Genomic DNA, 25,913 nt, shown 5'->3' on the forward strand with positions numbered 1-25,913 from the left:
ACAGTTTAGTTTCATGAACACCTGAAAGAAGGATGACATTTTTCAAACCTTTCTCTTTTTTGCCTTATGTTGAGATTTTGTGAATATTTGATATGGCTGAGCAGCAGGACCATGGTTCAGGCAGACATCTGACAACATGCTTAATTTTAAGCTATGCATTTACAAAATAAAGAGCCAGCTAGGACTTGTGGGATCCTCATGCAGTTTTTAACCTGATGCAGTCATTTAAGGCAAAAGGCCTTTTGATATTAGTAGCACTTTCCAAATGTTTTACAAATGTTTAGAACATTTTACAAATCTTGGCTATGGCTTACAGGAGTGCCGTGTTTCAAAGCTTCAGGTCTGTGCAGCTTTCCATAGAAGCACCATTTCCATCTCTGGCACTATGAAATCCTGTCAGCAGAAGTCAGAGTGAGAAGTATGGAAAAAACCCCACAAAAACAAAACCAAAAAACGGATCCCCACTGAGATCTTGGGTTACCTTGGCAGGGTCTGCCCTGCCCTGGTGAGCAATGGTGACTAATTCAGCAGGAGGCTTAGTCTGTCACCCGATGGTAACAGACCGCAATTGCGCTTGAATGTTTGTTCGCAAGCCCTGAACAAAAAAAACGGGCAGCTGCCACAGCCCCTGGAGCCTTTCCAGCAGCATCCTCTGTGCCAAGAGACTCTCTTGTTAGGAAAAAAAAAAAAAAAAAAAAACCAAAAAAACCAAAAACACAACCCCCCAAAAAACCAAACAAACAAACAAACAAAAACCCCAAAAAACTTCTTTGAAGAGGAAAGTTCTGGACTGACCTGCCTGTCCAAGCCAGAACCCGGCAGCCCCCAGTGCCGTGGGAGCCTGTCAACCATCCTGGCCGCGGCAGGGGCAGGGGACAGGGACAGGGAGAGGGACAGGGAGAGGGACAGGGAGAGGGACAGGGAGAGGGGCAGGGGCAGGGGCAGGGGCAGGGGACGGGGCAGAGCCTGCCCTCCGCTGCCGGAGGGGTCGGAGGGCAGCAGCCGGACAGACTCTGCCCAAGGCAGGCCGTGACAGGGCTTTCGTATCTCCGGGGTGATCACACACATTTTTCACGGGGCTGCAGTACATGCCAAGATGAGCAGGACGCAGTAAATTACATCAGAGGCGTTTCACATGGGTCGGTTCAGAGGAGGGAGCTCCGGACAGCTGGGTGAGGAGGCTCTGGGCAGGTTGTCCTTTTACAAATAACTCACCCCCTCGATGACAGGATGATGCTGGCTCGGCGAGGCCATTTGGTCATGCTGCAGGTGTTTTCTAGCTGGCAGGGCTTGCAAAGGCCCACAAGGCATCAGCTATTTTCCTTCCTCCCTAGTGAAGGGCCAGCTGGGACTTGGGGGATGCTCACTCAGGTTTTAGCCTCATTTGGTCGTTTAAGGCAACAGTGCTTCTGGTATCACTAGCACTTTTCAGATGTCTTATGAAAATTTGGAACATTTTACAAATGTTGGGATTGTCTCATAGGAGTTGCGAGTTTCAGAACTGTAAGTCACCAGACATTAGAGTGAGAAGTATGAAAAAGATTGATCCTGACTGAGAACTTGGTTTACCTTGACAGGATCTTGCTCTTGCACAGACTCACAGGGGTGGATTAACTGCACAGTATGTGACATCGCCCTGATGTCTCAGTACAGCTGCCTCTCCTCCGGGTGTGTTTGCGTACCTGTAGTCCAGTGGTGTCCAAAGTGGGGTGCAGGAAGAAGATATTAGAACTTCAGTAGTTCATGGATATCATTTATAAGTAAATAAATATACATATATTGGGGGCAGTGCTCAGAAATTTCTTACTGATGGGTTGTATGATCAAAAATGTTTGGAGGCTACTGCTATGGTCATCACTCTAGGAGTATCTTTGCCTACAGTCCTTCATGGAAGTACCCTCTGAGCATTGAAACTCAGGAAAAATGAGCTAACCGACTTCTGATTCCTAATGGTGATTCCAGTTAAGCAAGTATGTGGCTGTTCCAAGGATTGTTTCCCTTTACCCCTTTTATTATTCACGTCATTTATGCTGTGATCAAAGTAAGCACATATTGGATATGAAATGTGCCCAGACTATATCTGTATTCAGGAGCATTTCTCCCCCAGCTTGCCTGCATTTGAGGATGAGCTTATTAGGGTTTTCTCTTTCCCTGGTCAGTAAGGTTTCTTGCACAATACCACACTGGCATCTGAACTAAGCCTTCCATCTAATTGTTAGTATTATTGATAAACAATTAATAATAAAAAATAAGTGATCCTATCTCATGCGTTTTCTTTGACGTGTGAGATCTTTCTGTGGGTTTAAAGGCAAACTCCAGCTTTGCCCATAATACCGCCGCAGCCAGTTACTCCTTGGTCAACGTAAAGCTGATTGTAATAGCAAATACGACTGGATATAAAAGTGTATCAGTAGCAGAGAGGAAAGGAAAAGGCAGGAGAAATGAATCTGCCACAGATATTTGCACTTACTGACCTGTGAGACAAGTTTTAATTTCAGATCTGTAGGGGTGTAAAATGTCACCTTTTATGCACAATTAATAAATGCCATCCTGCTGTCGCAGATTTTTTCCTTTGTTGAATCAAAAGAAGACATAACACATTAGAAAACCCCAGGAGTTTAGTCCTTCCGCAAATCCTGATCTGGTTTAGGTGATATTATTGCATTTGACTACCGTTTCTCTTTTAGCTCTCAGTTTTCACAGGTATGTAATTTTGTGAAGAGCACTAACCCTTCCCTGCCCCAGGAGGAGCCAGCTGTCCGAGCAGGAGCTGGGCTACGCAGCTGGAAGCCCGACTCCCAGCCCAGCGCCCGCGCTGGCAGAAACCACTCTCTGAAGATTAACCTGAAATGTAGGCAAACAGCCGTCTCAAAACCCCAGGCCATTTGAAAGTGCCCCAAACTGCTGCGGGAACCGTGTCCCCAGCCAGAGGACAAGCGCAGGCTGTGCTCCTGGGACCCAGCCGTGTCCCCGGCTCCCCGGGGCGGCCACGTGCTCCACAGCTCCAGGGGATGGAGCAGACCTCGGGGAATGGAGACACATGTCCAGAAACGCTGGACTGCCCATCACGTCCAGGACACCGCCAGCTGTGGGGCACGCCGCAGCAATGTACGTATATTGAATTTGTTGCCATGCTGGCGTGTAAAGTCCCATGTATCAGCCTGGCATCCGCAGCCTTTGTACATGTGCATTTACTTGGAAACCGCTATTTGTTTTATTTACTTCCTTCTTGCACAGACAGTGATTTGTTTAGTATACCCTGTTGAATTAATCACAGTTTAGACTTCTCTGCTGGAATACAAGTGTGCCCATTTATATTCCATGAAAAGAAAAGAACGCTGTATTTTCTTTCCAATGCATTAACAAATAGATGGTTGTGGGAAGAAACAATTTTCTACCTAGAAATGGGAAAGCATATACTTTGCTGCTTTCCCTGTTTGCTGAAGGAAATCCTTTTATTGTTGGTGAAAAGGGGACGGTGGTCTTCTGCTGCCTTTAAATATATGATTGATTTCATTCAAGTCATAAGACTATGCGATTTTTATGTTTGAGATCACTTGGTCGTTCCGGTGTGGAATTCATATCAGAGAGTGAAATCATAACATTAAAGGGGCTTGTCGATTTTTTTAGAAGCACTTGTCATCAGTCCCATTTTTGTTGGTTTGTTCTCGATGTCAAGAATGAGTAGAAATAGACCCACAGTGAAAGTTGGAACTTTCCTCCTAAAACATCACAGCTCAGCATTTAGCTGCAAATGTTTATGCACATTAGTTTATGCACATTTACCACTGTGTTGTTGCTACTTTCCTTCAGGAAAGCAAGTCATATCAGGAGTAGAAGAAATACCTGACCTTTCCTGTAAGATCTACCTGGAGCTGCATCTCCTTAGGAGTGTATATGTGAAAAATATTTACTCATGCTTTGTGAACAGAGATTAATGAGTCATGAAGAGAACAAAGTTAGCCCTAATCCTGCTGTGTAAAATATGCAAAACTGTTGAAGCAGCTTTTTAATGAATCTGACACTCTTCATTCTTAGCATAGTGCTGCCACGTTTATCAACTCTTGACTCCAAAGAAACCTCAGCCATTTATAACAAACCCAGTTCTGCTCATATTTGCTGTAGTGGAAGAGTTGTTCATTTCAGGGACAATGGGAATGGGTTCAGTCTAAAGAAATCTATGCCCAGGGGATGAATGAAAGCAAAATAGAGCTGCACTGAGAGCTTGCCACGATTCCAAATGTTCTGAAAGGTGCTGCACTGATAGGCAGAGAAAAGCTGATGGGAATGTAGATAAATAAATAAGCATACATAAAAATATACACAAAGAAATAAACGTATGTAATCACATAAAATGCCAGTTCATTACCTCTGGTATATTTGCTTACCTAAGGTCCTCCACAGCAACCACTGTACATAATATTATGTACAGCTGGCATGGAAATTGTCCTCTAATAGCGGATGAGGATTTTTCCTGAGTTGTATGTGTGCTTGTGCCAGTTGCTCTGACTATAGTAGTGGACTGTATCTAATTGTGTTTTCAAGCTCAGTGACTGTCTCTCACTGATTGTAAGAGGGGACAGAAAGTACCTGATCTTGCCACTGGCATTTGGATGCAGCCAACATACATACAATAACACAAAGTCCATAGCAAAAGGTTGACGGCTAGTGGCCTGTAACTCTGCGCCAAGTTTGGTGCATGCTCCCAGGTAGGTGCTGGGGTAGCTGCTGCCAGGACACAGAGGTCAAAGCTGCGTCCTAGATCTCATCCTGTCAGATGCTCTACTCACCTATATTCACAGTTAGTGCTTGCTCCATATGCAAAAGAGGGAAAGAGGCTAAAACATCAACAAAAAACCCAAGCGGAGTGATTTGCCTAACTGGAGTGATTTTAATATCAATATCCCCAAAGGAGATAGTAGAAAACAGAACAGAATCAATTCTCCCTATCCGGTAACTTCTCACCACAATGCCTGAAAACTTTGCCAAAATACTAAGAAATTCTGTGTTTGTTTTTAGACATTTTTCTAGTATCCTGATACTGCCAGTGGTTTCACAAGCTCTTTTTCTAACACATTGGCAAGGAGTTCCCTGTACATTTGCCTATGAAGGGAGAAATGTTCATGCATGTTTGTATCTAAGACCTCTTCAGTGTAAAAACGTGTTGGATCCAACTCCATTGCATTCCAGTAAGAGAACTACTGCCCTGTGAGATGTGATCATGCAACCTGTACCATACTATACAGTACTTCTGCAGCCAAAGGTGTGCGTCTCACCAGGCTGGCTCACCTCTGGCATCCATTTGAAACTGGGACTGTAGAAAGGTGAAGATGCCAGGCAACTGGTGTTAGTGACAGGTTTTGTTGGCAGGGGGCTGGTGGGGAGAAGAGAACTACTGATGGTAAACTGGATCAAGATCAAAAAGTCATTCCTCTTGAATGCCCCATGCACCTCTGACAGGAAACAGTGGCATCTGCTGACCAGAAAGGGCTTTCCTGTTCAGGCCCACAGTTTGCAGAATTCTTCAGCTCCTCTCTGGAGAACTTTGCTGTTAGACAAGGTGGAAAATGTTCTTCTAAATAACTGTTCCTCAGAGGAGGGGGAAGCCTGAGAAGGCCATGACAACCAAAGGTGTGTCTTCCCAGCTGTCCTGGTTTCAGCTGGGATAGTTAATTTTCTTCTTAGTAGCTGGTACAGTGTGGTTTGGATTTAGTGTGAGAATAATGTTGATAACACACTCATGTTTTAGTTGTTGCTAAGTAGTTCTTACCCTAAGTTAAGGATTTTTCAGTTTCCCGTGCTCTGTCAGCACGCAGGAGCACAAGGAGCTGGGAGGGAACACAGCCAGGACGGCTGACCCAAACTACCCAAAGGGATATTCCATACCATGAAACGTCATCCTCAGTACATAAACTGGGGGGGAGTTGGCTGGGAGGGGCAGATCGCTGCTCGGGCATCGGTCAGCGGGTGGTGGGCAATTGCATTGTGCATCATTTGTCTTGGGTTTTATTTCTCTCTTTTTGTTATCTCCATCATTAGTATTATCATCATCATCATATTTTATTTCAATTATTAACCTGTTCTTGTCTCAACCCACAAGTTTTCCTTTTTTTTTTTTGCAATTCTCCTCCTGTGAGAGACTGATTTCATCTCGAGCCATTTGTCTCAAAGATTGTTTGCTGTGAGAGACTGAACTGTGAACTATTTATCTAGAGCTATTTGTCTCTGGGATGGCTTGTTTAAGCAGAACACTCCTCTGGCCAGTAAGGGCGATTACCAGGCCATTGAGGCATCCAGTGAAGCATGCAGGAATAGGAGACTACCGTTGTCACGGAAGTTGTAGTCCTGAGATAACATACTGGTTTGTTGATCACACGAAGGTCCCATGACAGATACTTTTGATAATAAAAGCTGTTTTGGGTATACAGCATTTGACCCCCTTTGTGTCTTAATCTCACTCTGGGGATCATATCGGAACCTTCCCTGATGTTGGATCAGGAGACCTCCCCATCCCACCGGGGGCAGGGGGGCAGTGAGTGAGCAGCTGCATGGTGCTTAGTTGCTGGCTTGGGTTAAACCACGACACCAGCTGCGCAAGGGCCAATTTTGGCATAGGCAGTAGGCAGGTGCATCAAGCACTGCGCTTACTTTGTCCGCCTCACACCTTAGTGACATATCGTCTGCACTGAACACACTCAGAATTACAACTGCACTTAAGAGAGGGTGTGTTGGACGGTTTCAAGCATGCGCCATGTGGCTTTCCCAAAGGCTGGCATAGCTGTTGAAATTCTTCGACCACACCAGAAAAATACAGGTATCTTTCCTTCTTGGGATGATCCTACATCACTCTTATTTGAAGAGCGGTTCTCCTTTCCCCTGCCTTGTAATTGGGATAACATTGCCGAGAGAGCCAACACAAGACTCCACCTCTCCCTAGAGACAGGTAGGAGGGTGGGCTGTACCACTGACACTCATTCTTGTGCCTGCTTGCAGCTACACAAGCTCCGCAGCTGTCAGTGCTTCCCTTTGGCTTACCTGGGGATTGATTTAATGTTAAATTGCAATTGGCTTTAATAGGGTGCTCACTAGCTCACTACAATAATTTGGGACTTTCATCCTGTTCATGCGCTTTGCACAACTCCAAGTCAGAGGCAAGAGCACAGAGATTTGAGCACAGGAGATTATTAAAGAGAATGACACATTTTGGTTTTGGTGGTGTTTTCATGTGAACGAGGTTTTACACAAATTATTATGAATGCTGTAGCTGATAGTGGTTAAGTCTCTACTATTACAATTTATAATTAACCAGGTAAGTACCAAATAGTGTCCTAGCAAGGGCAAGGCCAACAGTAATACAAAGTAGTTGATGTCAAAGTAACTGTTATTACTATTATTAGCAGATGCTGCTGTGAGGAAAGCTGAAAAGATACAAAGCAGCAGCTTGGAGTTTTGCTTGCAAAGTACAAATCAGTATTTCATGCCATATTGTCATTTGCAGGAGACACCACCCCCCACCCCCCCACCCGCCTCTGGGACCACAGGAGGGGTCAGATGGCATTTCAGTGACAGACAACTGCAGGAGGCCCAAGAGGAGTGAGCTATCACCTAAGCTGAGCAGGGGGCACCCCATCCAAAGCACCCTGGAGAAGGGAAAAGGTGTTAAGGGCCATCAACAGCCAAAAACATCTTCACTTTGCTGTAATGAGCTGTAACAGAATTTAAGAATTCAGGGAGAAATTTCCCTCTTCAACATTAAACAATAGCTATAGATGGAAAGACTACACCTGTCCCTTGAGAGCAGAGAAATATGGACAATAGCAGCATTAATTCCAAGGCTATGGTGGACAAACTTGTCTTTTCTTCTACTAGACTTTGTACGTAAGCAATACAGAAATGCAAACATGCATTTTACAGTCACAGTTTTTTTGATTTTTTTTCTTATTCCTGTTGTATCACTAACAACAGCACCATCTTAGATTGATTTGCATGGACCAGTCCTAGTTACAGAGAAACACTAACATATTAAACAGTCTATTCAGACAACCAGAACACACTTCTCACATGTCAGTTACCAAACACAGGATTATTCTTTCCGCCAGCTCAACTGCAATTTAAGGAGAAAAAACTGCACACTACACCATTAACTTCCCACAGAATACAAAGAACAAGAAGGACTTACGCTCGTTATATTTTCTCCTCCATAAGTTATGTAAATATCTTTCAAATAGGAATCCAAAATAATCTGTTGTACAACATAGGTTCAACTTGACATAAATCTGTGGCAAAGTACCAAACAGTATTAATACAGGAGGAGTTTTATTTACACCATCAGTATAGGATATCAAACTTTTCACATGTGCACTTCAGTCTCCTTTCAGAAGGGCCAAGCTTCCAAACAGCAATTTTTTTGAAGATACGAATTTTAATAAAACCTTCAAATGCTGATAAACTATCAACGATGTACTCAAGAAACACACTGTACAACTGCAAAGTAAACTGAAAGTGTAAAAAACAGTAATAACTTAAGAGTGACACTGCTTATCTACAGTATCTTTCAAACTAATTGTCATTTATTATTCTCTTTTTATGAATATAGACTATTTCATGGCTCAGGAGAGGCAAGCAATAGCTTGTAATTTAGTATTCAGCTCAGGTCTGATCCTGCAAAGTTAAGAGGAAGCCGAGGACAGTTGTCTCGGTGCTGACTCAGCATGATTAGACTAAGTAGCTAGAGCAGTACTTTTGTGCAGACCATACTCTCTTTAGCAAAGGCCTTTGTGGCACATTAATCTATTCAGGCAAGTCAGTGGTTAATACTTTGTTGTACTCAGTCACTATCATATTCCTCTATTTTTAATTCTTCTTCCTCCATGATTGCTTGACCTGTAACAGGCTGAGGCTGACTGCAGGGCAGTTCACTTCCACTGCACTGGCTAGAAGAGAGAGGGAATCCATCCAATTCATCCTCATTCATTCTGTTTTTCTCCATCTCTGCAGCTGTCTCCATACCATGCACATCAGCACAGTCCCCCTCAGAGCCAACAAGTAAGTCTGGCATCCCAGGATCTTTATCAGTAAGTGTTTCAAGCTTTAACCTGTAAAGTTATCATTGCAACAGTAAGTTACCATGAAAAAACGTCTGCTCTCTCACTCAGAAGCTGCAATAGAAAAGACTGCCCGTGTAGCACACAGGTCACCCTTCTTCACTGGCACTTAACAGCTTTCACATTTTCTGGCAGTAATACCCTCCATCAATCACGGTTAATTCAAGCTGTACACATTCTGTGCTTACATCATTACCTTAAGTACTGTGTTTTTACACAACGCTCTGCACACATCTTCCAGGTGTAGATAGATACTTGTGACCAGAACTCAACACCATATAGCTTACATGACAGCCTACAGAAGACAGAGGAGATCCTTTTGGGGAAAGGACTGCCCTACATAGCCTCAAAACACAGCAACAGCAAAATACCATACCATGTTTGGGCTCCGTCACTCCCCAGTACCCACTGTTGCCTGAAGCTTCTTCCTTACGGTGATAGTGGTTTTGCTGAGCTTTCCTCATGTACATGAACTGCTAACAATTAAGTCACTGACAACAGCCCATGATACATTAGACCCTCTCCAAACAAAACCAAAATCCTTTAGGATGGGAGGCAATTTGATTTGAAACAGGTGAATTGAAAAAAAAAAAAAAAGGAGTGGAATGGAAATCCTTTTATGTTTTATAATATCTTTTACTATTTAGATTTCTCAATCTTTCTAGCATCTCTGTATCAGTATGTTACCAATGTTGCTTTATTATTTTTCTCACCTTGCATGGGAATAATATAAACTTACAGTTATTGACAAAAAACTCATCCTGACACCACTTCCAGCGGATCAAATACCACACACTCTCCTCAATGCCAGTTTTCTTACTACAGTACCATTCCCATTCCATTAATAAATATAATGGAAAATAAACAAAATAAGAGTATTTCCATCGAAATAGCCACACATAAGTTATTTTACAGACTGATTAATAACACAAAATAAATTATTTTCAATTAGGATTCCTGAAGGAAGCAAATACTTACTAAAATACCTGCATTTCTCTATACCTGCTTTCCAAAATAGTGAACAAATGAAAAAAGATTACTGTGTTTTCAGAAGAAAGTTACCCCTCAGATAAAACTCAGTGACACACATCCAACTTATTAACACAGATAAAAAAAAACATTTATCAATATTTAAAGGTATGCTGCAGAAAAAATGAATGGCATAAGGAAGTCTGCAATTAATTTGTAAAGTTACAAACACTTTGGCTTAGATGAGGTAGATTGCAAAGAAATACACTCGTTAGGGACACTTTACTTTCTTCCTGACTAGCACCCAAAATGGCTTTTAATACAACTGTTGGGGAACGGGGTGGTTCTTGGGTAATACAGCCCTTACCTTACAGGCCAGTATTTCATAGTTAAAATCAGACAGCAATACCACAGTGATAAATATGAGATGCTTTGTCAGATGTCCTAAGAAACTCACTCTCTTGGTTAAGAGATGAAAGTTAGTCTCATTGCAGCTAACTGTAATCTCAATCCTTTATTAGAAACAGACCATCACAATTAAAACTTTTTAATTTTCAGAGATATCAAAGTTATAGAAATGTAACTGAGGCTCTACTAGTATAAGTGATGCCTATGATTCAGAGGGCTCACTAGTCACAATATAACATGTCATGACATGTCACCCCATGAGTGCTACACAATCCATAAGTAGAGCACTGCAGTCTTTCAGTTGAAATAAAAAGTATTTTTTCAGTATTTAACATCCAAGGCAGAGGAACTTCAGTAGCTATGTTTAGAAAGCATTTTTTAAATAAAACCAAAGTTTACTTTAAGTAGTCCAATAGGTAAAAATTCCACAAAATAAAAACCAGTGCTGCTATCTAATTTCAGAGGAAGTACTTATTAAAATATTTTGTAGTTCCATAGATATAGAACTGCTTCAAAAGGAACTAATTCCCCATTATTCTTTCTTTCTTACACCTCTAACAAGCACAGAACACAGAATGTTCTATCAAACTTCCAGATTAATGATTTATGCCATGATAAACATAGGCAAAGTGCACTATACTTTTTGCATCAGTTCAGTTTCATTCTCACATACATGTTTTTGATTGTAAAAAAAATATTTTATTCAGATCACGCAATGAAGAAACATAGGTACGTCTAGAATAGAGCTAATATTTGATACACTGGAAAAGAAAGCTAAACAAGGATTGAAAGCAAGACTGTAATAAAAAAGTTGCTACTCACATTGTAATGATAAATAGTTTTGAACTGAAAAAGTTTTAACAGGTAAAATATTAAATTATCATGCTGCAAGTGAGGGAAAATGTCACATCACAGATGTACATTGAAGAAGTTTCTCTATGAAAGGGTCCTTTTCCTCATTATATTAGGAAAGAAAGTCTTACTTTCTTTAAGAAAAGACAGAAGTCAAGTTTACCTCTCAAAATGTCTTTTCAGCGGTAGCCTCCCAACGTCTTGGATAAAAGCAATCTGAGCTGAGAACAAAGAATCACCAGTATCACATTGGTTAGATGATAACACACACACAATTAAACGTACTGAAAAAATAAATAATTCATGGGCTTAGTCAAGCATTCCTGTAGATATTTGCAATATTTTGGATACCAAAACACTGCACACGTGTGTAAGTATTTATTTTTTTCCCAAACCCTTTACCACATTACCGTAACATATTTACAGATTACCTACTCGTATAAGAAAATCCCTGACATTCAACTGTGTATTATGATGCAGAGTTATTATTCCATAGCCTACAAAATGAATTCATCCTGATGTTAAGGCCTTAGTGAAGACATAGAAGTAATTAACATAGCATAAGTGACCCAGCTGTCTAGACAGTAATTTTTGGATTATGTACCATACAAAGTAAATTTTTCCACATGAATCATCTACTATTGGATTACCTCAGGTTACACATTTTTTTAATGGACTGCAAACTTGGATTTTGTTTACTTCATCTGGGAAAGGCTTTTTAAAGCCTTTTAAGTCTGTTGATGTTACTGGAAAGGGATCAGTAAGCAATGAAGAAAGATTTAGTTAATATTGCCTACTAGGTTTACAAAAGTCTTCTCACCAAATCCTCTAGTAGAATTAAAAGAAGCCCTAAGCCTAAGAGAACAAATTAGTAAAGCCTGATAAATAATTAATGAATAGGAAGTGGGGAAAGGGGTATGAGGTAATAGTTAACTCTCGCAATGGAAAAAAGTTGTCAATGCAGTTCTGCAGCGACCTGTGCTAAGACCCGGGCTATCCAGTACATTCTTAAATGTAACCCTGTGGAAAAAAAGGGGATGAAGAGCAAGATGAGCAAGTTTGCCACTACCACCCAGTTAGACAAGCTAGTAAGGATGTGGGCATACAGGAAAACTGTGCAAGGATCTTAAGAGACTGATTGAGAGGGCAACATGATGAAGTTCAAAAGTACACAGATACCAGAAATCCATGCCATAATTTAAAAAAAAAAAAATTATTTCAAATACTCCAACACAAGGAGCCCATCTTACACATTTATAAAGCATCATATACACCTCACTTCTGACAAGAGAGATACTTCACAGCATCATAGAATGGTTTGGGTTGGAAGGGACCTTAAAGATCATCTAGTTCCAACCTTACTGGAAATATTTTTAATATTTAACTTATTATACATCTAACTTATTTTGATTCTTTCAGTTACGGAAGTTTTAAAAATGTTCTTGATGTTTGAAACTAACAGGTCATCTTTAATTTTGGCTATGTTACTAGAAACATTTTTGGATATCAGCTATATGCACCTACCATAAGTATTTTTTTTACTGAAGCAAAAGCACAGTTAGTATTGACATTCTGGATTACAAAATTTTTCAGTATGCTTTAATTACAAAAAGGAGTCCAAGATCAAAACTTACACCCATCTTACCTTGATTTCTCATGGGGTTTGCTAACATAGCAAGATAAGGCAATAGCTCTGTCTGAAGACACTCAGGTGGTAAACAGAAGCTTGAAAAGAGAGATTTTGCAGCAAGGCAATTTTCTTGATACTGTAAGAGATGTGGGAAAAAGAAACACAAGCAAAAAAACCTAGTAAGTCATTATTAATGTAGATATTCTGTACAGTAAAAGACACTTTCTTCTTGCCTGCTGGACAACTACAAACAAGCTACTGAAAAATGAGGCCAGAAAAAAAGATAAGCAGTTAGAGTCAATGTATACAGATCATAAAAATGGTAAATTCCTTCATTTTTGCCTTTTGCTGGACATTGTATTTTCCAGAAAATATTTAACACTTGATTATAGAATTCCCCACCCATCCAGGCCAATATTTTTTGCCAGATACAGCAACAGAAGTATTAGCTCAAACGTAAAAAATTGTCAAGAGCTTTGGTATCTCACATACAAGCTATTTCTGATAAACACATGTAACAGTAGTGATTTGTTAAACTTACACAACAGTTTAACGTGATTTAAGCTGCACAAAAAACTTAAAACTTACTTTCAGGAATACTTTATAGTATTTCAACACTACTTGTGTCTCCATTAACTTAGGATTAAGACTCTCCCAGCAGCATGCCAACTTGGACACAGGAATCAGACTTTGTCAGAGGCCTCCAATTTATTTTTCCATTAAAGAATAATACGAATGTACTCTTCAAGCAACTACTTTTTAGAAGTAGCTTGTATCAAAATAGGATATTTGACAAATTTAGCACTGTGAGCAAATCTCATCTATACTACTCAATTGTCACACTTTACAAAAAAAAAAACAAAACAAAAAAAACAAAACCACCAAGCATTTACCTTTTTATTGATAAAGAACCACTGGGGTTTATGTAAAGGCCGGAACCCCATCCCTCCTTGGTGGTGGGCAAAGGCTCTGGATGTATTTGAATGTATCACCCCTCGGGTAGCCACAGATGCACTGTATTCTTCCATCACAAGCCGTGACTAAGAAAGAAATCAGGCATTATGTGAACTCAAAGTCTCTGTACAGTGTGTTTTATTTGAGCCAAAACACACTCTATAATTGCAGAGACACGACATGCTCAGAATATGTTTAGATTACTGTGAAACTTTTACTCAAAGCAGCTGAATGAAAAAGCTAGCCCAATTACTTCAGGGAAGAGGCATACAGATTCCAAAACATTTTTAGCATAAATATGTTCTACCTAAAAATATTTTGTAGAGTATTTCACAAACACTATAATAAAATACTGACAGAAGTCAGACAAAAAGTTGGACCTGCATCTCTTCTATAGTTGATGTACTTTAGCATTAATAATTCAGTCACCTACACTGTAAGTCTGAAGTAAACATTCACAAACACTTAAAGTCTAGAAGTTCTATGTCAAAGTATCAGAAAAAAAGTATGTGTGTATAAAAAGATGACACTTACACTCCAATTACTACAAAGGACATCAGCAGTGCTGAAATATTCACTGGCTCTCACTACTTCATCTATACCAGAAAAAAAGTCTACATAGTTCTGGTGAAGGTATAAATTAAACATGCTTCCAGACATATGCGATTTTTCCACAACATCCTATTAGGAAAAAGAAAGTTCAAGTTTTACACAGTGTATAAAGAAAAGCATCCTATAAATGATACGTTTAGATGGAGCTGGCACGCGAAGTGATGCTTATATACAAAAGGGAGGTTGGTATGCTCCCGGAGAAGGCTAACTGGGGATGGAGGGGCAGAAGCCATTGCTGTCTTCAACTCTCTCAATGGGTAGTAACAGAAAGGTGAACTCTGACTCCTCTTGGCAATGCACAGCGAAAGGATGAGAGGTAACTTATTACAGGCTGCAGCGAGGCAAAGTCCACCTTCCACCACAAGTCCGTCAGTGAGGTGAGAGAATCTCTGTCCTTGGAGATACTCAAAACTTGACAGATCAAGAGCCTGGGAACCTAATCTACCTTTGCAGCTAGCCTCCAGAGGTCCCTTCCAGATTAATTATTCCTTAAATTAAGACAGACTGAATACACATATATTAAGATCAGTGACAAAACCACTGTACTTGAGAATTTGCATCAATCATTTAGAGTTTGTTTTGTTTTTTTCAAACCAAACTGGAATCAAGTAGTTGTTGCAAAGGTACCTCAGGCTGAATAAGCAAGGTGTCTCGATGGTGTTCTGATAAGTGAGCAGGCAGCTGAGGAAATTCTGATTCTGACACTGGTTCTCCTACAAATGATTTTACAATGTTTAGTCTTTTAACATCAGAAATGTTGTTACATTTCTGCACATAAATCAGAAAAGCCAGAAGAAAAAGACACATTTCAGATTAAATATTCAAAATTAGAATAAAAATTAGATAGGAGCAAGAAGAGATGTGTAACTGCATGAATAGTAGTTTTTGCATACATTGAGAATCATTTTTAGCAACTGTCAACTCTACCAGCAATTAGATTACACCATTTTCTGTTCCCAGAAAGCTCTTGATGCAGGCATAAGTATTTATTTATATAGTCAATATTTCATCATCAACAATGTAATTAGTTACATTACACTTCATGTAAAAAATTTCATCTAGTCATTTTCATATTCCCTCATCTCACTACTTCTCCTCAGTTGACTTTGGAACTGATATTGTGCATTAGTACTAAAATGTGGACAGCCAATGGCACTGTGGATCCTGATTTAGCTGAGTGCAGATAGTACTAGTTTATTAAGTACCAAACGTTTATGAATTATAGTCTTTAAGTGTTAAAAAAACAGTACTGTAACCACACACAGGGAGGAGATATGTTCTGTAAATTCACAGAACTTGTGTATAAAAAGTAGAACTTTCAGTAGTAGTAACGGTGGAGAGTATTTTGGAGAGGTGGGAAGGGAAACAGGGTATGACAGAGAAGTGGAAGAGGTTTTCAGTCCAGAAAGGAGAGAGCACACATGTCTGTTAAAAGGAAACAAAGAGTTGAGATAAAAAGTAGGGAGGAAAAGGCAGCAGATACACAAATAAGAGAGGCAGTAGCTACGAGCCTGCAGGGCTGTTCTGTAACTTTTAGAAATACAGACAAGTACAGAACATAACTGTACAGAATAACAATGCATAATTCTGCACAAAAGCAAAACTTGCTTTTGTACAAAGCAACAAATGTGCTGGCTATCTAGCTAGCTTTGTATGCATGACAGCACGTGGACCTAATGCAACTAGAGTTATGTAATTTTATTACATACATGTGGCACATCTCAGTGAAATGTTTATTTACCTAATAGATACAGACAGCTGCAATCTCAGTTACCACAAACTTTTTCCCTGTTTTTATACTGTTATTCATGACCAAACATGCAAATTAGGGTCACCCTAAGCCTTACTTTAGCAAAACTAGCTATTAGCAGCTGACGTGCTTTCCCCATTGAAGGGAAGAGTAAGTCAAAGGTTTCTTACTTTTGCAGTAAATTATTTTCCCCAGAGCATGGAAAAGAAATATGGAAGCATCTTTGCCACCAATAGCTTGTATCTCCTGGTCTTCTGAAGTATCGGATTTACTTTTCTTTCTTACTTTAGATACTGCTGCTACTTCACATTTTAGTGCAGAGCTCCTTTTCCTCCTTGACCAAAACTCTTTCTCCAACGAGCAGTCTATTAATAAAAACAAAAACACAATCAGGATAAAGTAGATGAATCAAAAAAAGTTTTCTATTATAGTGCTACTGTATATTGCTACTGCTAAATGTTCTAAACAAACAAACACAACAAAAAAAATAACAGAAAAGGTTATATAAATAGTGGCACTAGGAGAAAACTAATTTATTAGGAAGACAAGACAGTCACCTGAACTAGTATGCTTCATTCCACTTCTGTCCCTTAAGCCACAGCTAAGGTGCCAAGTACTTTTTTGTTCTGAAGCATCCTCAAGATGCCTTTCTTAAAAATTTCTTCTTTATAAAGCACAAGTGCAAATATATGTAAATTATATTTCAGTTACATTCTGTTCACTTATCAATTTATCTTCTATTTGCATTATCTGTGTAATACCCTGACACATAAGGCACCAAGGTAAACCTTTCATTTAGGTGATTCTTCCAATAGCCTACTAATTTCCACAATATTTTGAGCTCCAAGGAATAAAACCCTTCTTCTAATCTAATTTAAATCTCAAAAATTTTCACTCAGTTTGATTTAGTGGCAGATGAATGTTCCTTACTGAGCTAAGAGAAGTTATACTTTAAGTTTTTATCTTTCTTTTCTCTCACAATTACCATGGATCCATTTTACCCGTTAATACTACTACAAAGTGAATGGATCACTTGTGTTTACACATATACGCAAGTGAAGAAAGAAATCATATATATGTAAAAACTAATACTGCATTCTCAGGAGATCAACAAGGTGGTGAGGTGTCTCCAAAATTTACAAAGTATCACTGGCTGCCAATCATTTACGTAACTGAAACACCTCAACAACGAAAAAATTCCTATCCAACATGAAAGCAGCTCTTCTCAATCTGTTAGAGAAAATTCAAGAAGAGAATGTCCAGGGTCATAGGACTTAAATACATGATTCTGAGGTGTCATGTACAGAAGCTGTCAAGCCATATGGCTTTGTTTTCTCCAAAGTTCTCTTTATAACTCTCATGTTTTTACATTCCAAAGTAATTTATTAAAAATTACACAAACTGGTCATTTTAAGACTATTTAGATTTTCTAGAGTATGTAAAAGCTACTTAGCATCCAGCAGCAAGCTACTGCAAACTTTTCTCAGGTATCACCAACCTACTATTTATTAACTTAATGGCATTATCATCAAAATGGTTTTACTGAGAGGAATTTTGTATTTTTCTGATTAACATAGAACAATACAAACTTAGTATACTAGAAGAGAACATCAGAAGAATTTAGTTTCCACATTTTCAAATTAAACCCAGAAACTTTACTCCCTCATGTAATTTAGCAAACACAGCTAATTTAACTTCAATATACTCCAAAATTCAAACTACAACACTCACTCCTATGACAAGGTTTTGAAAATACATTTAATCCTGTACTCCATCAGCACAGTTTCTATTTGCAAGGTGGACGGCAAAGAAAATGAGCAAAAGCAACAAGATCATTGCCACCTTTACGACACAGCAGAAGACAACTATCGAACTCACGTCCTTATTTCTAGGTTGAATATGAATTCTGGCACCATCTAGCGGTTCTTAGGATGAACTATATATGCCAGAGTACTGCTTTTAAAAATCGTAGATGATGTAACTCGCATACAGTGTCTTCTTAATAATTGACTTCCAATGCTTATAAAAGACATGACAATAAGTCTCCTGTTTCTTTCAATGCTGGAACACTTTAAACAATCCCAAACTATGAGTATTGCCCAACCAAGTATTTTGAAGACTACTAAAACGCTGAACTTCAAAGTTACTCTGTAATACACTCAGTAACTTCATAGCAGGTCATGCCATCTCACAGCTTTTCAATTTACCAACAGCTGTAGGAACTCCAAGGCAAAATCAATCATTACAGAAATGCTGTACACAAAGGCAATGGGCTATTTCAGAAATACTTTAAGGGTAGAGATAAGGACATGGAGAAGTATAAGAACCAAGCAATGAAAACACACCTTTCAAATTAAGGTTGCATCACAAAAGCCTTGAACAGTAAACACACACCAATAGCAAAGGTATCAAGAAGAGGGCATTTCATTAAATTACATCAACACATACATAGCAGATGTTACTCAATTTTAATACTGCATATAACAGTCATGAAATGGAAAGTTTTCAGTTAAAAAAAACAAAAACAAAACCCTTTGTGCCTTTTATTCCTCCTCCAGAGCAGCATGTCAAAAACGTTTTGCACAGCTCACCTAGCTGCGCTGCAACAGTGAACTGAATAGCTGTACAGCAGAAATGGTGAAAATGTTATTGACTTAACAAAATCATAGGTATTTACCTTTCATAGAAGAAAATTGAAGACTGTTTATTGCACTTCTTATATCACCTGAACAACCTCTGCAAAGCAACTCCAGAGAAGTTCTGTCAAGAGCATAATTCTTTTCTCTGTTCTAAAATGAAAAGCAACATTCAAAGTAGAAAGAAAAAGCAAGAAAAGGAGTTTATTCTGGCTGTGGGGACCCACCTCTGACACACGCCATAAACAGACTACACGAGCATCCACCATGTGCTCAAACCATGTAATACTACTACCTTGAAAACATTTAATTCATTTAAGCACATTGCCGCATTTTATACAGCAATATTAAAGAGAATAATGCACATAATTCTTTGCAAGGCGTCACTCAATATTAGACTTGGTTGTAATCAAAACAATTCAGGAATAATACAGGATTTAGGTTCGTGACCTTTTCTGGCATTGCTGGACACAATGAAAATTACTTCTATTCCTATTATTTGTTTCATATATATAGTTCCTGTAATAGGCAGAAGAATTTACAGCAGTAACTTTGAAGACTTAGACCAAGGATCAACTGGATCTAATCTTAAAAACAAGACTTCTTTCCAGTTTGTTCCTTGTTTTCTCTTGGGGGCGATTAGTGGTGGTTTTGCGGAGGTGTGGGGCTCTGCTATCAAAGATCAAACAAATACAGTAACAAATATAAATAACATACTTCAGATACAAAAGTCTGAAATCTTTTGGTCCTAGAACTGCACAGAAGTAATCAGTTTTGACAACTTACCATACTAGCTTCTGTTGCAGCTATTCGATTAAGAACTTTCATCATATTTGTTGGTGCAACAGGCTTGAAACTGTTGAATTTCATTTAAAAAAATTTATTAGTTTATTACTTCTCATTTGTTTCAATCAAGTTTTAATGAGATAAAAGACCTTACCTAATACTGGATATACAGAACTCCTCTAGAATTTCCATTGGGAATAGTAACCTCTGGTTGCTGTCTCCACTGAAGTTATCTGAGATTATAAATATAAGGGGACATCTGCTTGTACGAACAAATCTCCTAAATTGAAAAACAAGCAAGTATAAGAAAAATCAAACTCCAGTTTACTGCAAGTGGCTAAAGCTATTCATTAAAAACTTACTTGCAACTGACCTGAGAATTTCATGTAGACTGCTAGGGTCTCGATAGAATTGGTTTGGTATGTCCTATTCAAAACAAATGAACTGCTGTCAGTACATTCAGATGTAAATATTCTCTCCCACAGACTGATTATTATGGGACACTACTGTGCTACACATTTTTTTCTTCCTAGTCAGCTTGCTTTCAACTAAATTTGAATGTAGCTAACACTGAAGATAACCAGAGGGAAAAAAAAAAAGAAAAAAACCCAAAGCCTATTTCTTTCTTTCATTATGGAAAACAATTACCTAAAATGAAACATTTTCTTTCTGTCTTTGTTTCCTAAGAAGCAGCATTGGGTGATTACATTGCCTGCTAGACAGAGTTTTACTCAGAAGATAAACACTCAAGGCAGCAGCTCCACTAAGGAAGAGGGCAGGATATACTATCTGAGATATGAGAGGACCTACACAGGAAAGTGACTTTATGAAGAGAAGTCACAGAAAACTATGTTTCCTAAATTCTACAGTATTCTACATCACTCAGCTAGAATTTTTGTATCATCTATTCCCTTTCTTGAAAGTTTACAGGCAACTTGACTATCATAACTTATCAAATTCCTCTGTCAGAAAAAACACAAAAAGCTCAGAAAGAAAATGCTATGGAAACACACTCCTGAATAAGTAAAAATAAAGTATTCTCCTGTACCTCCCGTCATGGCTTACAAACCCTCAGAGTTCACATGTCTGCCTGTGATAACCCTCCTCCCCTGCACAAGACCAGGGAATGCTAGATTTCAAATGCTTTCTGACTGTATTAATTCTCACGTATCTTCTACACTCTCCTGCATCCCTAAGTAACAAGAATAGTTGGGGGGGAGAGAGGGGAGGTGTCCCCCTCTTCCTGTTTACACACATAAATATTTCTAGAAAGCTAATCATACAGAAACATGGGTATGACTTTCCAATGTTTTGAGCTACTTTTTGATACTCCATTACTTATTTCTGTACACAAACTAGTCTCCAATTTCTGCTTGACTATTAACTTCTGTTTAACTATAGGTGGAACTTGGTTCTAGAGTGCTGTAGACACTTGAAAAGTAATAAAGAATTCATCTGCAGTAAAGCAGACTAACTTTTGGCAACGCCAATCCACCAGCTTAAGCTAGTTAGCATGTCAATATTATAATAAAAGGTATTGTTTTCAAAACAAGATTTCAGGAGTTTTCACTTACTTCAATAAGAATAAGCTTTTTATCATTTTCTGAGGAGTCCCCAAGCATCTGAAGTTTGTTATATTTATTGGCTCTTAATAGAAAATCTTGAAAGAGAGCTGCTTGAGCCTGACTCGGAAATGTATGAAAATTTGAGTCTGAAAAGGAAAACCAATTAAAATACATATTCTATATTATACCAAGTAGAATATAAATACCCACAAGAACTAATACCCACCCATGCTATTTTCTGACAGTAGCCATTGAACACCAGCAGCCAAGCCCTTTGGCAAACACATTACAAATATAAGAATTCTTAAACTGTAGAATTCAGTTGAGGACCCAGACAAAGACAGATTTACCTACTTTTATTTAATTGGCTCAAATGATATCCAGGTTATTACATAGTTCTTTATACCAATTTGAATTGCAAATTATTTTGGAGTAAACACTTTTAAAAAACCCACCTAAATCCCTTTTCAGATAAAAGCAAAAGAAAGATTCTTATTAAACACTAAGGATCTGGCTTACATGGACGTGGATGTGACTTCCTATGTGACAGAGACACAAAAGAATAAAAAAATACAGAATACAAAAATTACAAAAGTAATTGGGGAAAAAAAAAAATCAAAATACTTACCATGGCCAAACATATTTCTCAAGTCTTCTTTTGTAAAGTCTAAAGATATTGGATTGATCCATTCTTGCACCTGAATGCCAAGATCTTTTGCTAATATTTGTATAGTTGCAGTCTTTCCACAACCAGAAGGACCAGTTAGCAGTAAAACAGAGCCACCCTGTCACAGTAAAAATAAATAAATAAAATAAATAAATCCCTACCATGACAAACAAAGACTGAAAGTTGACTGAAGATGAATATTGGTTGAATTCCTTCTATAGTTTCTCTGGTAATGATTCTCTTTTCCCAATAAAAACTGAGTTAAATATTTTGTGTTATTAATTTACCTGTTGAGTATTCAGACAGAAAGAACTAGAGCAGAACTCTGAAAGCCTTGCTCTCAGTTTTTTATGTATTTGTTTAGTTAACTGCACACCACATAGACTACCAACATAATACATACTGAACTGGAGAACTAGGTCTGAAAAACACCAGACAAGACTGGTAAATGATGCATGTGTATAAGAACACCTCTTATCAATCAAAAGGTTAAAAACATCCTATTACATCAAGTCAGTGCAACTGAAAATTTGCCAAGATACTGAAAATCAATTTGTGGGAGATAAAAATGCAGTTACAAGCACACACTGAAGAGGTATGAACTGACTGGATGCTAGAAAATAGTATTTCTGAGCAAAATCAGAAAGCACCTCTTAGCAGCATAAGCCCTAAGCAAATGTACAAGCTCTAATCTACGTTCTTAAGAGATTTCTTATAATGCAACAGATACATAATCTCTACCTATAAGTTAAAGCTTTTCTTTGAAATTACAGTAAAACTGAATCCAGCTCATTTGTATGGTTTTAAACCTCTAGCTGCTAATTTTAGCAAGATTACCTGCTTTGGCTGCCTCTGAAATATGTGCATTTTCAACCAGGTTTCAACTTCTTCAATTTTCTTCTTTTGCACAGCAAGGTCATTCTAAAACAAGATTAAAATATATGAAATGCTCATACACACCTCTCGGTTTCTTAACATTGTATGATGAGATTCAATAACAGAATATATGCTGACTAAAATGTTAACAGACATGTATATTCCAGTTACATATGTTTATGTTACGTAGAAATAAGTGCAACAGTTAAAGTTAATAATTTCAGCCTGTTTCCTCAAACAACCGATTTTCCATTGCTTACAATTGGGAGATAATTAATTACTTATTATTCCTAAAGTAACAGCATTACAATCTTGCCTGTTCATGTCAGTATGTTTTATAGCTACTGCTGGAGCTCGTACTTTTTAGGCTCTACTGACTCTACTACTACACAGGATTTTGGAACCTCTGCAAGTCTCATGGAGCTTACTCGTCTTCTAGCCTTGCAACTCAATTCGTCTCCACAGATGAGCTACTAAATGTTTAAATATAAAATACAAATACTACACTAACTTTGTTACATCAACCAGCACTCAAATCTAAGAAACACTTAACACACATACTGATACCTTTGAAACACACTGTGAAAAAGCTGTTCCATGAGCAGAACCAGTGAAGACAGGTTTACTACAGATCTGAGTCCTTTCTCCTTGAAGCCCTAAGGTACCACAGTACCCCACACCCACAAAGTCATGCCTAAGATGCATCAAGCAAGAGATAGCGCAAACTGCAATTAGTCAAGTACTCTGAACATGCTAACAGACCAGCTAACTGCTATCCAGTAACATGAGAGATAATTTCTGTTATCTTTCCCATAATGAGTGTACTAACTCAGTTCTCTCTTCCTTTCTTTAGCTGTGGATTTTCCTACTACTTGGAGCTGTCAGATCTGGCTGAAATTCAGTAACAGGTTCAAAAGTTTAGGAGTGGATGGACAGGAAACAACAGCTCAACAGTAGCTTTATCTCCTCAGGAAGCCTGGGGAAAAATGCATCTCCTACAGACAAACAGCTCATTAAAATCTTAACTAGAAAGAGTAAATAAATCAAACCAGTATTTCACTGCCCTAATAAAACAGGATATTCTTAGAACCTGACTAATACGGATTATGAACAGAAGCACAACATGTTACACTATAATGTTACTATTACATTAGCACTTAGAATAACTCTCACACCTGAGATTCAGGTTTGTATCTATCTACCCATGGCTCATCTTGAGACTGGCTCCAATTCAGTCTGTACTTGTTACAAGGCAGGTCTACTGAAAACACCGTTGCTCTTTTTCTGGGCTGAACTTTGGGTTTGCTACTTTCTGGCACAGAAGACAGGTCTTTCTTCTCCTGCTGGTTTCTTCCAGAATTGCCTTCTAGTGTCTTCACAGGAATGGCACTAGAAGAAGTATTTGTGTTTCCAAAGAAGTCATCAAATGAATGCGACAACCAATCTGTTACCTAGTAAAATACAAACATTTTGCTATTAGTGTAGCACTCTCCTCTCCTTAATTTGGTACAGCCATCTCCAGAAAACTGGAGATTTTTACCAAGCGTATATAAGAATACCTTGTAGGTGTAAAGAACTTCATTAGCATTGAAAGGCATACTACTAGTTAGCAACAATAGGCATTTATGCTTTTTGAATGTGTCAGTTACATGCTTCTTCAGTATTAAAAAGAAGCTTCACCTTACACACTGTGATATTTTGCCGCAAACTGACAAATCACAAGTTGAAAATTCTACAAACACACATTGAAACTAGAGAAGTAAAATTAAAACAGAGATACAAATGAAAAAATAGCATAACTTATTTATGCCATTTTTACATTAAGGTCCTGTTCACGTTGCCTCTGTATAGTTTTCAGTATGTGGCTTTTTTTTTTCCCTAACATTTATAATGCAGCCATTTTTGTTTAAAAGTTAGAAATAGGCAACAAAGAAATACTTAGGCAAGACATTAAAATCAAATATTATTATTTGTTTCCTGTGTGAGGAAGCTTGGACTGATCTCGAATCATGCCATCACACGTATCTGAAGTCTGTCTGAAAGGGGCAAGGAACGAAACCGCTAATAGTGTCAATATTTAGCTTTGGATTTGAGAAATACCCTGCTAGGACAGTTATACAAATTTACACCTCAGAGTCGCTTTTCAGCCTACCTATGGTCCCAAAACAGCACCACAGTAGCCACATGCTCTCTGTTGCTAACAACTTCACGATAACCTTTTGGCATAGGAACCATTCTATGAAAATGGGAGTACTAGAATAGACATGTCATTGCCAAAAAGGCCCGTGAATACTCTACAGCTGACACATCTTATAAATTAATGCAACAGGCCATTACCGGACAAGAGATTATCTGAGAGCAAGAGGGCTTAGCAACTGGGAAAAAGGATTTGCCTCTGCACGGTTTGCCTTCAACGTTGTTCTGACAAAAGCTATTTTTAGTGGAATTTGCATATTCACCAGCGGGCCAGATCCCACCGTGTGAGGGGGTTTCTTTTTTTACACGCTGCCGCAGTTAAGTAAGAAGATAAACGTCCTACACGGGGCGGGGGCGCAACCGAAGAGGAACTGCCAACACAGAGACTAATAAGTAATTATCGGGCCTAAAGCGGCTGCCAGCCGGAGCCGCCAGACGCTGCAGAAACCCTCCCCAGGACAGACTTTCGGCCGCAGCCCGCCCCGCTGGCGGAGCGGCGCCCGGGACCCCCCCGCCCCTACCGCGTCCCTCCGTCCGTCCGTGCCCCCCCGTTGCGACCCTACCTCCGCCGGCCTTCCCGAGGAGCTTCCAGACATCCTCAGCCCGGGCGGGGCCCATCCGCCGCGCGGCCCCGCTGCCACCGCCAGGCCTGAGGGGAGGAGAGCCGCGCTCCCGGGGAGGCACCCGGGCGGGCCGAGGCGGCAGCGGGACGCCGTGAGCCGAGCCGAGCCTGAGCCGAGCCCAGAGGAGACCGGCCGGGCCGGGTCGGGCTGTGCCGGGCCGAGCCCCCTCACACCGTACCGCCGAGCTGCGGAGGGGTCCTTCTCTTCCGGCGGCTTTTAGCTGTCCGCGGCGCTCCCGCGGGCAGGGTGGGTGACGCCATCAGCGTGAGGCGGCGGCGGCGGAGG

At 39.4% G+C, this 25,913-nt stretch overlaps 1 protein-coding gene across 3 annotated transcripts; it reads right to left on the bottom strand.

Moving 5' to 3' along the window:
* Positions 1-7,194: 7,194 nt before the first annotated feature.
* Positions 7,195-25,820, bottom strand: RAD17 (RAD17 checkpoint clamp loader component). Of its 3 annotated transcripts, XM_075021832.1 has the most exons (17): positions 25,569-25,820; positions 23,983-24,260; positions 23,377-23,503; positions 22,771-22,854; positions 21,895-22,051; positions 21,276-21,412; positions 20,075-20,127; positions 19,856-19,981; positions 19,702-19,771; positions 18,957-19,068; positions 16,450-16,644; positions 15,157-15,242; positions 14,452-14,598; positions 13,857-14,003; positions 12,979-13,099; positions 11,497-11,554; positions 7,195-9,095 (listed from the first exon to the last, which is right to left on the bottom strand). In XM_075021832.1, the coding sequence occupies exons 1-17, from the start codon at positions 25,599-25,601 to the stop codon at positions 8,828-8,830; spliced, it is 2,199 nt and encodes a 732-aa protein (XP_074877933.1). In that variant the 5' UTR covers positions 25,602-25,820; the 3' UTR covers positions 7,195-8,827. The 3 variants fall into 3 exon arrangements, with proteins under 3 accessions (XP_074877933.1, XP_074877931.1, XP_074877932.1); XM_075021830.1 differs by lacking the exon at positions 23,377-23,503 and having other exon boundaries at positions 23,985-24,260; XM_075021831.1 differs by lacking the exons at positions 23,377-23,503; positions 25,569-25,820 and having other exon boundaries at positions 23,983-24,080.
* Positions 25,821-25,913: the final 93 nt, after the last annotated feature.

The sequence above is a fragment of the Buteo buteo genome, chromosome Z (assembly GCF_964188355.1).
Source record: "Buteo buteo chromosome Z, bButBut1.hap1.1, whole genome shotgun sequence".
Lineage (NCBI taxonomy): Eukaryota > Metazoa > Chordata > Aves > Accipitriformes > Accipitridae > Buteo > Buteo buteo.